Genomic DNA, 14,382 nt, shown 5'->3' on the forward strand with positions numbered 1-14,382 from the left:
CGAATTTATAGAACACACAGGGTAAAAACAGATCACCGATTGACTTGTATAAAAATCTTTACACATTGATCTCTGTTAAAGGCTGTTTGGGAACTTTTCACGATAATACTCGCGTTCGTGTCTAAATAGCCATGTAATTGAGAAATAAAAGCCCATATGGTCAGTTTGCCGAGGTAGTTCAGGCCTCCTATGCACGAGCAGCGTGGGCGATTCGAGGTAGGTGCCATATCCTTCCACAGATTGCCGAGTGGTTTAAACTGCCATCCCAAGCTCATCACACCATAAATCTACACGTGTAGAGCTGTTACCTTAATGCGAATGTTATTTTGTAACTGGAATACGAAAAGTTTTTTGCTAGTTCACGGACCCTTTCGTTCCGTGAACTCAGTACCGATGAAGGTGTTAAAGTCCTAGGGCTCACAGAGAAAACATCTACGGAAACAATACTAAACACAAGCATTCTGTTAAAGCATTTATTACCACACATACAACACGGTTCGCATTAAAACCTTCTTGATAAATTTAAATAAATAATAAAATAAAAGAGCACGTGAAAATGTCGAAGCAAAATGTGAGAAAATAAAAAGCAATCGACACACGATTGTCGGCTGCCGCTCGATGCACACCAGCTATATATATACATTAAGCAAAATAATGTACGATTCGCTAAGCCTTACATTTGGAACAGCCATCCTAGTACTACGCACTCGTCGTCTTTTATCTCTATCAGAATAGAGAACCTTTACCTGCCGGAATATTATTGTGAAAAGCTGCCACACTCGCGCGGCTCACAAGTTCTTCGGCCGTTACTCAAAGTTCGACGGCCTTCAAGAAGACGATTGAAAGTCTGTCAAGAAGAATTGGATGCATAACATCGGATTTAAGCGTCGACTTTTCGATCGACGGTATGCAAAGTCAACACAACCGCTATTTCGCAGAATTGTTTTCGACGGAACTCTCACTGCTGCCTAAATGGCATTTGCAGATTTTGCGAGCTCGCGGTAGCTCGATGCCTTTATCGATATCCTGAGATGTATTTTAAGGTAGACAAGATCCAGGGCTCTCGAAGAAGCCGCGGTTCGAGATGCTATGACTTCGTCAGATTGTGTATCCGTCGAGTCCTTAGATCGCCTCAGCAGACGCTTTATAAAATGACTATGCCTAAAGGCACCTACTAGGGGATCTCGGCCTGGTGCTGTCATTCGTCTATAATATTCGCTTAGCATTTCTATAGAAGGGCGGCGGAGAAGGCACACCAGTTTGTTTATATCTGGTGAGGAATTGCTCCTAGAAACGCGCTTAAAACGTGGTATCTGGACGTAATATCAATAATCCATCCGTCTATCAGCTCTTTATAACATATTATAAATCTGTATAAAAAATACATATTAACCATGATTATTTATCTTCATTCATAGAAATATTATAGAACATATTGATATCTAAACAACCTGTAAGTAAGCAATTAATAAATAGTATATACAGTAATAATTACCTTCTAACTTTTTAATAAGATTACGGTATGTGAATCAGTGGATGCGATCTTTAGTGGGAAGCCTTTAAAAATAAGATAAAAAGATAAAATTAAATTTATTCAACATTGGAACTTTTGACAGGACTCTTATTGATTGTCAACTTTCTTTTTTAATATATTTTATTTTTGACTTTACCTGCTTCACAAGGTGTTATAGTTGTGGAGAAGAAGCAGCATAACTCTATAACAACACGTCTTTTAAAAAAGATTAACAATACAGATTCATAAATATACACTTTGTCTTAAATAGCTTAAATGAGAACAAAACAGTCAAGAGAAATAATTTCCAATGATACTTGTCATTTAATTATTCGCTTAATGAATAATAAGTCTTATTCTGTCAATTTATAATAATAAAACGCATATTAGAAATATAATATTTTAATATGCGTTTTGAATTTTATAAATGTTAGTACAATAATGTTTTGCGGAATTTTATTAAAAAATCTGTTTCCTGACTGTATTGCCTAGCAGTAGACGTCTATCGGCTGATATGGATGAAATAAATAAATAGAATAATTGTTCACTTGATTTTTATTTAATAATGTATTTTTGAAAGTTATCGCATGTTGTTGTTGCCTGTACTTCAAATAATTCATTATAAATATATTTGTTTTGCGTAATTTAATTATGGTTCTTACCATCGGAGAACAGCATGAGAAGTTCCATGGAGTCCCGACATGAGGGCTATCGAGTATATGTTTAGAAGCGGTTGTTCTGCTCGGTTAGTAGTCATTGAATCCGCCCGCATGTCGCACGCGTTCGCCGCTGCCTTCTTGTGCGCATGCGCGCTCGTCGCTGGCGCCGTCGCCGATCCTGCGCCTCCGCGGAGATCCGAGAATAAAGGTTCATTAACATTTATTATTTTTACAAAAAGCACTCACTAAATATTTTTTTTTAATCAAACAAATATTTATTTTTACAAAAAGGCTTTAATAATGAAATATCTTTATTTAAGTGTGCATTTACACGTACTTTTTAACCGTGAATTATCTCAATAGCAACCATCGGTTAGGAATGCTGATCTTCTAAGAGCCGGTCAGAAACTTAATAATATATATATATATATATATATTTTATGTCGATATATACATATTCAACCATGTAAATTACTCAACAAATATAATTCTAAACGTTTTGATGCACTAAAAGATCTTGAATGATAAAGAAAGTTTTATTTAATAGCATACTTTTTTATTCCCTATTTAAAACAAAAAAAGGAAAGTCTTAGATATGTCGTGAAAGTTTATTTCTTTCCCGAATCACCTTTTAAAAGCCAAGATATTGATATAACGTACATTTAATTATGTACACATAGTATTATTGGTACCAATTTTCTTCAGATACAACTGCCAGTTTTTTTCAATGGTCTCCGTTCTTGGATGTTTCTCGTACATTCCTCTATCTTGGGTATGCAGGGACTATTTTTTATATAACACACTTTCTAATTTTATCTCCTCGTTCTCCTTTCGTCCTTATTTCCTTTTCCTTACGTAATCTTTCATTCTGTTACCGTTCATACATCACCTCTTTTCTCTTATCATTTCTGCTGGACTGTTACTTTTTTTTTAAATTTAAATTTTATTATTTTCTTTCTCTATTTCAACTGCCAGGTTGAGAAAGTTGATTTTATCGAGAAGAAAATTATTAATAATATTTACAATTTTTTTTAGAAGAAAACAAAAACCCCTGGGATTTTTTTTAATAATTTTAAATATTAAATATCTTAAATAATTTAACAAATGACAAACATCGTATGTTTAATTTTTATTTGATTAATTTTATTTATTTACACGTTCCCCATGTTTCGGGTGAAGTCATATTTTTAATGATTAATATACCGCGGTACCAAAGCGCCGTGTAAATAACTGTCCCTTTAAATTTTTAAGTTAGAAAGGAATTCGTTTATTTTTATTATTTGGGAAATATGAAAAAGTGTATAAGCAGTATTCGTAAAAATGTAGTCTAATATTAAATTATTGTAACATGGATTACAGTTTTTTACTTTTTTAAAACATTAACCATTTGTAAGAATATATACGTGTTAACCAGTAACATATTAAACAGGTGCCAATTACAAACTTGTGAGATTTATAATATAACGACTTAATTATGGAAATGTACACTATATTTTTTTGTTTAATTTTCTTTATTGTACACGTTAAGAAACATTTAATAAGTTTTACAATAATATACAAAAAAGTACAATGGGCGGTCTTATCACACAAGGCAATCTCTTACAGACAACCATAGTATGAAAAAGGTAAAAGTACTAATAAAGGGTAGTTTAATACTGTATTTATTTCTATTAAATTAATAATTTATGTTTTTATCCACTTGGGTCACTTTTGTACGTCATAAGATCACGAGTTGGTAGACACCGAAAGTCCCCTCTGGGTGGACCGACGCTATAGTCAAGGTCGCTAAAAGTCGCTGGTTCCTGCAGTACAAGACCGGAGAATGCGACGATCTTTGAAGCATGCCCATGGCTTGCAGTCTATCATCTGACTTTATGATAATGATAATGGTGAAGAATAAATTACTGCAAAATGAAGAATAAGATATGTCGCTATTTAATGGAATCAGGCGTTACCTTGCGGAAGTCCATCCTAAGTAAGAAAAGGAAAAAAGCCACTTCCGCACATGCAGTGGTAGTCGTGCAACGAAGTGCACCGCCCGACAGCTCGCTGACAAATGCGAAGTGGCTAAATATTGGTCCTTATCTTACTTAGATAAGTCGCTGCTCTAATATTGGTCGCCGTAAAATAGCGTTTCCATGTCAATGCTAAAAGACAATGAAGTACAAACTTAGGTGCGTGGTTTCGATTGATGTCATTACTTACCTTTGCAGGATTGTTTCATCTGTCATATGAATTAAAATAGCAAATTCTCTCTTTCCTTCGTCACGTTGCTGTGATATGCCTGTGTCACTTCATATTCGGTTTACATTGAATTTAGATAACGTCTGTATTATAGTGTTACTGAAACCGCTCTGCTGCGCTTTAGGCATGCGTACGGCGAAACGGGAGGATTATGAATTGATTGTTCTGTCAGTCCGTCGTTAACGTTCTTGTCGGCGGTTTTCATCGTTTTTTTTGCTCTTTCTTTCTAAGACGTGGTTCTGCGGTTCCGACAGCATTAAGCATCCACTAGAGTTAGTATATAAATGTAATTATCTCATGTAAGATCTAAAAAAGTCAGCAGAACTTCTTACTGTAGTGATACTCAACCGTCGTTCATACCCACCACCAGAAACTTATTACTCTAATAGCAATTAAAAAACGGGTTAGTCTCGGTATTTACTTATTTAATCTGTGCAATGACGGACTTAATGCCGTACGGGCATTCTCTAGTGGTACAGAGATAGCAAGTAAGCAGGTGTATAAATGTCGTAAAAGAAAAATAATGCAAAACATTATGTTACTGTATTGTCTCATCTATTTACAAGACTGCCAGGTCTTACAGGGTGGTAGTCTATAAATCTAAAAGCTTTAAAGGTTACACACCTTTTTTTTATTAAAAACGTTATCTTTATCACCTTAAAGGCCTAAAAACTAGAAATTCAAAGAGAGAGAGAGAGAGAGAGAGGTCAAGTCAAACTTTACTTTTAGTTAATTATGCGAAGAAGAATCTTCCAGCAAAACTAAAAAAAATGTAAACTATTAAAACTTGATAGACAGTTTTATTAACCAGGAAAGGAAAAATAAATCTTTAATTGGTTTGTGTGTTTGTTATTTCCACTCCGTTTTATTATGTAATTTCGCATCGCATCATCTTCAAGGCGAGCTGCTAAAAGTTTCATTCGCATGTTTAAAGTTCAATAAAATAAACGGACCAGCAAATGAGGTCATTGGTACGCAGGGAGCCCGGTGGCATCGCGACCGCATATTGGCAGATTTGTTCGACTGGCAACACACGCGTTGACACTTGGCAACGTTTAGACTTTGTTGAAATTGATATTAATTTTTTAACTTGACATTTGACTTTAACTTATTTTTAGATCTTTTGTTGGAGCTTCTGTCGATGTGTATTAGTTTCGGCCAGGATGTACGTACTGTTTTTTTTTCAAAATATTTAAAGATGTTTATTTATGATTTGTGCATAAAATTCATTTTAATTTATACTTAGTGTGCTTTTAGGTCCAAAAAAGGATAAATTGAAATTATCGCTACCTATTATTGGACTTTTGTAATTAGTCTATGGATGGTTTTGATTTTTAAAATCTTTTTACGATAAGAGAATCCATAGCACCACGTGATCTTTTTAAATTAAATGTCTCTGTTGACTCGGTTAGTTTAATATTAGTCAATCTACTGGTACTAATCCTACTATATTTCGTACGATCCATATGGTCTTAATCTTATGTTTCCCCTTTTTATTTCAATTTTTTTTTGGAAATAACTTTTATTCGAGGCTTGTGAAACCTCATTTAATATATCACACAGTAAGCATTGAAACAACTACAAAGATTTATCAACGATGCAATGATTTGCCCAGAATGTGCAATTGCTATTACGCAGTTAGTAAAAACAATACGTCGAGCAGTGGTAGCCCAAGTACAGACTGAGACTTACGAACGTAGGTTGTGGGTTTGTTTCCCGGGATACAATCTTACATAACTCACACTGGATTAATTTTATAGGATTGCCACTGCTTACAAAAAATATGATGGGTTTCTAGATGATGGGCAACAGCGCCCTCTGTATAAAACAATACCATATTGCAATCGCTATCTTGCCTGCCAAGCGTCTTAAGGGAAAGCCTGTATGGGTTGAAAAGAAATACAATCCGAACACTAACATTTTTCATTATTAGAAAAATTATAAAAAAAATGTAATAGAACTTTGTATTACCTTAATCAAATTTCTCATGTTTTATGATATCAATTAGTTTCACCTACCTTTATTAATTTATATCTACACCACCCAAACGGTTAACTGGTAGGAAATTCCTGGGCATTAAGTTAGTCGTTATACGAAAATGTATAAAAAGTTTTTAAATAAATAAATAATCTTACACTAGAAGTATTAAACATATTAAACATTTTATTAGTTTCACTTTTTTACTCACAAGAAACTTGGCCAGAATCATTTGTAATTTATTTTATTTAATGAAGTGGTGTTATTAAATATCATAGTTACTTATATCACAGTTAAATACAACTTAATATATACTAGATTAGTTAATAAAAAAGTGTTTTATTTATATCGTGTACTGCTTCTTGCATATAGGACGATTTAAAGCTTTAGACATATTTCCAAACTTCCTGTATAAAGACTGTATAATATGAAATAAGTATACAGACAGTAAACAACAATTAGTTATAATATACATTATAATTAATGTAAATATTTTGAAAACAATTGATTTTTGGATAGAGCGTACACATACATTAATTGTCAACAAATGAGTACTGCTCTATAACATTTTACAACCTTAAGGTTGTTAAACATTCAGTGTATTGTATCTGTATTTAAAATTGTCCCGAGAAACTGTGCGCGATGACTCGTAGATCGTTGACATGCAAACACTTGAGCGGTGGGTCGTGGTCGGCGCCTTTGATCCGACAAACCGATTGACCCACATCACCCAATATTACTTAACGCCGCGGCAGGACGTTCGTAACTGTCGCATTTTATTTATGGATCGGTTTTCGCGAGAACTTTTACGTACATACGCTTATATACTTATACAATCATACGAATATCTCTCTTCTTATATTTGTAGGCCTACTGGAAGAAATTTCTGGTTAGAAATAAGTAGTGCCTGTTGTGTCAGTTATATTTGTATTGTTACATTAGTGTTTTTATTGTGTACAATAAACTGTTAAATAAATATCTACCACGTGAAAAAATTTAACTTATGTGTTTAATAAAAACGTTTTCTTGTTTTAATTTATGATATATATATTTTACACAATTCATAATTATATACAATTTTACATTTTTTACTTAAGACATAAGTATCGATGTATATATTTGTAAGTGGGCGATCAGAGCGAGGTGCAGCTTTGACATAGAAATAATTGAAAACGTTTAAATTAAACTTTACTGTGACTGTTATGCAGTCTAATTCATGACGAGACTGAAACAACATTAAGTCTATTAACATCAGAATTTTTTTCGCATATCATTTTGACGTAAAGAAAAACAAATGAAAAATACTTCGAAACAATATATATTGTTTATGGAACATTCATAGGGCTTATTTCACTGATGTACTTTTTTATTAATTGTAATTTGTATCGACAAGGTGTTTTTTTTACAATATATATTTTTTTCGCGATTATTGAGCGCAGACAGTCGGGAGAGGGTTGCCATTTGACACGGATCTTTCTTCTCCCAGCCGCAAATCACGACAGCGTTTTATAATTATTTACAATTTTTGTTATAAGTAAATACAGCAAAAATCTATATAAACAATATCATTGAAAACTTTTACTCGATTATACATTAATTGGTAAATTATTTTAGTTTAAATCGCTGCCTGAGCGCTACAGACCGTTAAATGCCTTGAGGTTTAGGACAATTTGCCGGGCCGACTTATCAAAAGATTCTGCCGTAAATTTTTTCCTGAGGAAGTCCGGTAAGTTGAACAGACGTATGTTAAGTTTTCGAATAGGTTACAACTTATTACTACAACTTGTAGGCACAATATTACGCCGTCGTCAGCGGCGCATCAAATAGGGAAATTCCACAGAAATATAATTCTTTATATACATCGCGTGACAGAAAGCGTTCTACAATACTGGACTGATAATTGGCAGACGATTTTTATTGAAGTTTCTTCAAGTTCTTCAAGTTGTTATTAACTCCAAGACCTACTGACCATAGGAAGAATCCCACAAACTATTATTAATTATTCAAATGTTTTCGAAAATGTTACCTCAGTCGTAAAGCGTCCACTGGTGGACATCGTCTTCTACTGTAGTTCTAATTTGATCGGTTAAAGCGGCCTGTATACAGCGTCTTCGGACGACTTTAATAAGGTCGTCTCTCTACCTCGTGGGTGGACGTTCTACGTTTCACTTGTTGGTCTATGCTCTTTATTCTAGAACCTTAAGGCTTTAGCGGGCATCTATTCTGGTCAATACCACTGCCACTTCAACTTGACCTGTACATTGCCACTTCAACTTGACCTGTACATTGCCACTTCAACTTGACCTGTACACTGCTATTTCAACTTGACCTGCCCGCTATCACTTGAACTTGACCAACCTACTGCCGCTTCAATTTGCCGATCCACTAAGTTATGTCAGTAACTTTTGTTCGTGTACTGATTTTCTCATTTATAATAAGATGCCATAGAGTATTCTCGAGCATAGCCCTCTCCATGGGTCGTTGAACGACTTTGAGCTTGCTAATGGGGTTCAGTGTTTCAACCCACGTTTCTATATCGTAAGTCATCATTGGTAACACACTTTGGTCACAAGTAATCACGATCAGCGATTAAAAGGAAACTGAGTAAATAAGCGAATGAATTAATATTGTTGTTATAAAATTTCCTGTCGATTACTCGGGTCAGAAATGTGACCGATTTCAAGTTCATTCAGATAGGTCATTGTCGTAGGTCAGAACGTATAGCTGCATCATACAATTTATTTTACGACACGTTCAAGATCTTTGTCAATAAATGTCATCCATCCAAGAACACGACTCCAGTTAGTTATTTAACATTGGCTTTAAATAAAGATGAACTGGAATTATGTTCTTGTACAGCTGACATTTTTTATCGAGAATGTTATATTTAGCATACAAGGTGTCTTTCTGAATTATTTTTTTGATCTATTTAAAGGGTACATAAAATAGTATACATCAAAAGAATATTATCAATTAGTTTGTTTACAATACGTGATGGCTGTACAGTAATGTTAAAGAATTAAAATTTTATTTAAGTTATTTTTTAAAGGCATCAAGATTGAGGTCAAAATATCGATGTCAATACTTTTCTTTTTAGCAAAATTATTGTAAAGTCTACACGTTCCAATATTGTAAAAAGATTTATTATTTTTACAAACCTAAACAATTAATTTGATGTTCATACAGTTAGCGTTGATTTTAGGCTACGTATGTAATATTCTCGAATGTAGGGAAGAGTGGAGTAATTCAAATAAATTAATTTGATTCATTTAATCTTTTCATTTTTAAAATGTATAAAATTACAAAGATTAGTCTTTTTAGACCCATAGAGTTTCCAGTATTGCTTTGAAGAAACATGTGCGCCAAAACAAAACAGAAAATAATTGTTACCTTGGGAATATAGTGCTGGGGAAGAATGACTTCAGACTGTCTCTGGCGTTCGTTCAATGACGTAACTTTCAACCAAATTAGGCCGTAAACAGTCATCGTTTATTAATGCAATTGAGCTGCCAAATCAATCAAAACCAAAAAATCGATGTTTAATTAATTTTAAAAAAATGATGTAGGTTGGAACAGCTACTTATTTCATATACTTACTTATTTCAACTTTGGTTGCATTATGCTTAAAAAGTGCGTCACTATGTAGAGACTTTTTTCCGAGTTATAGTGAATGGCTGCAGGTCCAGAAAACGCCTTATTAAAATATGCGAATGTGATAGTGAATGCACGCTATCATCTACTATAAATAAACGCGTGTCAAATGCCCCAGTAAGGAAGAAATGGCGGCAGATTGTAAAAAGGCAGTGCGACGATCTTTACATGTTGAGACCGAAAAATAAGTTAATCCTTTTTTTTTAAATTGATCCCTAGTTGGGGGAACCGTAGTAGGTGACACTACCAAAAATCCAGCAGACGAAATGTTGTCTCTTCACCATTATCATTATTTTAGGCGTAAGACGCGTACTGCTCGATATAGGCCTCCAGGCTAGCGTTCAAAGTTTTTCGAAGTCGTTAAAAAGGTCATCTGCCCACCTTATGGATTTTGCTATTTACGTAGTTTTTATTACGCGGTATCCTAGAATAGTGCTTGCGGATGTGAAATAATCCAAATATGATTTAGGTACGTGCCTTTATGACATATGCGAATAGGTTATTACCAAAAAAAATGTCTTATATACTGGGGAGAAAAAAAAATGTGTCGTATATATATATATATATATATATGTATATATATAAACCGCATTTAAATTTCTATGCCCATTTTTTTGGTTATAATAGTATTAAAACAGATTAAAAATCTAAAATTAAAACGCTTTCCCGCCATTTTATATCGTATTTATTACAGTTAAAATAAGTAAATACAACTAAAAAATCGATTTGTTATGATAAATGGATATGAATATTTGTGCTTTCAATAAAACTATTAAGTAAAATCTATTTTGATTAAAAACTTTATAATAAATAAAGTCAGTGGGGTACCTACCGTTCGCGAATGAATTTCTGCCAGATGATTTAAGATTTACGTCGCAATAGCGGTTGTAACGGGCAGAGCTTGATACTTCCGTTGATACTTTGACCTCATTGGATCCTTTTGCGCTCCCCTTTCCTTATATATAATGTTGAGGTAGATAGCTATAAAGAATAACAGATGCATACTGCATACGTAGTTTTACTCACTTTGTCAAATGAATAAAAGAAATACAGATAAAGAAAGTTTCTTTTTATGATCATTAGTGGAAAATGAATCAAATTTATATATTTTTTTAAACTGTGTTTATGTCGATTTTCTTCAAATCACACGAATATTTTCGTCTTGTAAGAAACTGATTTTATTTAAGTGGCCAATTGTAATTCGCTTCCTTGTGATGACGGATGCGTGTATTATCTGTGGCCGAGTTTTTCGCGCGCTCTGACCATGACTGACAGATTTAACTTTAACACGGTTTAATGATTTATTAAAATCCTTAACTAATGGGTGTCATAATAATATTCTTAGCTCTTTTTGGTATAACAACGCCTTTTACTGCTTAAGCAATGAAAAATACTCCGTAAAGTCAACAACAGACTAAGGGACGTAGAAGGACGAAACGTTAACTTGCTATTTCCAATTTCAATATACAATTGATGAACTGTGTATTTTTATAATTTTTTATAATTAAAATATTTTTGTAAAATAAAGGTCTACGCCATATATATTTTGAACAAGATCAGTGTTTTGGTCTTATACCTTCTTATTTTCAGCCGACGGACGCCTAGAAGGCATAACCCTATAGGCCACCCCTAAAGATCGCAACGATGATCGGTCCCGCGCTGCCCGTATCTAGTTTTCCGCAATCTTAACTATGTCGTGGTCCACCTAGTGGTCCTATTCACGCCGCGTCTACCGGATCGTAATCGCCACTCGAGAACCTTTTTGTCCCAACGGCCATCGGTCTCATGAGCGATGTGCCCCGCCTTCACACGGGCAATTCTTCGTGGTACACCAGTGATCTTGGTCCTTCTGTGTATCTCCTCTTATATATATATATATATGTATATATATATATACATGTATATATATGTATATATATATACATGTATATATATGTATACATATGTATATATATATATATATATATATATATATCCACAGTCTTATACCTAGTTAAAATTAATTATCATTTTTAAATTCGCTCGAATCTGGGATGGAGGGTTTGCAAATGAATGCTTTTTTTAACTTACTGAACGTGTAACTAGAATGTCAAGGCATTATGATTGTAAGGTACATGGTAATAGTACTTTATAAGTAAAAAGTACTCTTTGTTTTAGTTAAGCTCAGAAAACTCTAGAAGCAGGCTGCTTCCTACTGGTCCTAAGGAAGTCTTTGGGGGAGGCCAATGTCCAGCAGTGGGTGTTTTAAGGTTGAAGCGATAATTAACAAACTATTCCAAAAAAAATCTTAAAGATTTGTGCTCTATATGGTTGGTGTACTAATTTTTTTTTTATGTAAACCACGAAAAGTTATATGTGTTATTGTATTAAAATAATATTGCCTATAAGTAGGTGTCGTGAACGAATGACGCAAACGAAAACAAAATTATCGTTCGGCAAACACGTGTTCGCTACGTACGTGATGGATCTTAAGTGAAAAATGGCGGTTTCACACCTACCGCTCAACCGGGAAGCAATCACTGCTCGGAACAATCCAATTGTTAACATTTGACGCAGGAATCCGTGTTTACATTGACACTGGCGATTCTGTTCAAGTTCTAATTTTAAATTATGAAATTTAAACTAAGAACCGGAGCCTCAATTTTTTTTAAATGAATTTAAGACTAGTTTTGATTTTAAGAATAAGCTTTTAAGTTATTACGTAGTTGAATTAAAATTATGATTTAATTTTATAATTTGTTTGTCTCGAAAATTTGTTTTTTGTTTGTACTCTGGAAACAATTTAAAGATTTACTAATTTCGTAAACTTAATATTAATAATAAAGGTTATATATGTCATATGTTGTCTTTACAACAATTTATTGTTGGATCCATCTTTTAAGTTTACTGCCTTTATTTTTATTAAGTATAAGTATTATTAAATAAAATTTGTCATTTATTTTGAAATATTAATTAAAAAATACCGATATTTATATATAGACATCGATATAGATGTGTGTGTGAGAGCTCGCGTGCCTGTGTGTTAATGTTTGTAGTAGTGCTTTTGTACCCTAATATCAAATTTTCAAAAGACAGACCTCTGAAATAGTTAATCTGTACATAGGTGACCTCCATAGATTTTCAATAAGAAGTGTCCTACGCTACGCATTTGTTCAGCTAACTGTCACTAACTTGTCAATTCACCGGGCTTTGTCTGTACATTCGTTTCAACATATCTTCTCATGTTTTTGATAATATCACAAGTTAAACTTTGCTAATTACTTTGATTTATGTAAAAATCTATAGCAATTCGTAATAAATCTATTGTTAGCATCTATTTTAATAGACGTTTCGATCAAAACGAATACATTGCGCTGCGAACATTAATCAAAGATGATCACAGACAAATATTACGACACGCAGCTTCCTCGGATTTTATTGCCTAAAGTGTGTGACCGGTCAAATAGATCTGACGAGAGATAAAGCGTGCGGCACGGAGCACGACAACAGGCTATTATACATTCACATTCAGGTGCTCAAAGGACACTGCGGGTTTCCTAAATATTTATACAGGTTTATTGGTTATAGGCGTTAAAGATTTAAAGGAGTGAATGTATAGCATAGCTCATTTACTCTCAATTAATATACAGTGTGTGTGGTGCATCCTACGAGTATTTAAAAATCAGTGGATTTAGAAATAATATATAACGTAATAATATTATAGTAAGAAAAAACATTCTCCAAATTAGATTTTGTACTGCCAGGAGTTATGGGCAAACACATTCCAATTAAAAAAATAAATTAATATATAATTTTTCAGAGTGATCACATTATACAGGTTGTTTAGAAATAGGAGTAAAAGTTTTACAGCGATCTGATGACTAAAAACCCCATTGATATCTTAAAAGATTTTACATCTATGAATAATCATTCTGTGTATAAATATAACAACCGCTCGGCGTTAAATACCGTCGAGTAGTCCTCGCTTCCCGTAGCTTCACTACACTATACACCTACACGGGTATAGTCCTTCTACGTGGGTGTCTTCGTTGTAGCCGGGGTACGATCACCCAAAAATGTTTAGTTCACGGACCTCCTATTTCCGCGGATTCAATTTCGATGAAGCTGTACAAAGCCTTAATCGCCTAGCAGCACAACTTCAAACACATCAACTGCAAAATCGGCATTCACAAGGTGTCAAGCCAAAGTGTAAATAATAGCGTCCTTTGTATAGTAAAGTAAGAAGTGATGATTTAAAAATAGAATTTAATAATATTATCATCATCATTTCAGCAGTAGGTTCAGCATCAAGATAGATATAGATTTACAAGAAAAAAATTGGTTGGAAGCGGACTGTGC

The 14,382-nt window shown here is 33.7% G+C and overlaps 1 protein-coding gene across 1 annotated transcript in view; it reads left to right on the plus strand.

Moving 5' to 3' along the window:
* The first annotated feature begins 2,281 nt into the window (after positions 1–2,281).
* nAChRbeta2 (nicotinic acetylcholine receptor beta2) overlaps positions 2,282–14,382 on the plus strand; it is a 41,350-nt gene continuing 29,249 nt past the window's right edge. Inside the window, exon 1 of the mRNA XM_068766359.1 lies at positions 2,282–2,380. Coding sequence (XP_068622460.1) covers positions 2,284–2,380 — 97 coding nt within the window. The 5' untranslated portion in view covers positions 2,282–2,283. The remainder of the gene's footprint in view (positions 2,381–14,382) is intronic.

The sequence above is a fragment of the Battus philenor genome, unplaced genomic scaffold, assembly GCF_028537555.1.
Source record: "Battus philenor isolate CCGP_79_NKW_IND1 unplaced genomic scaffold, ilBatPhil1.0.hap1 SCAF_21, whole genome shotgun sequence".
Lineage (NCBI taxonomy): Eukaryota > Metazoa > Arthropoda > Insecta > Lepidoptera > Papilionidae > Battus > Battus philenor.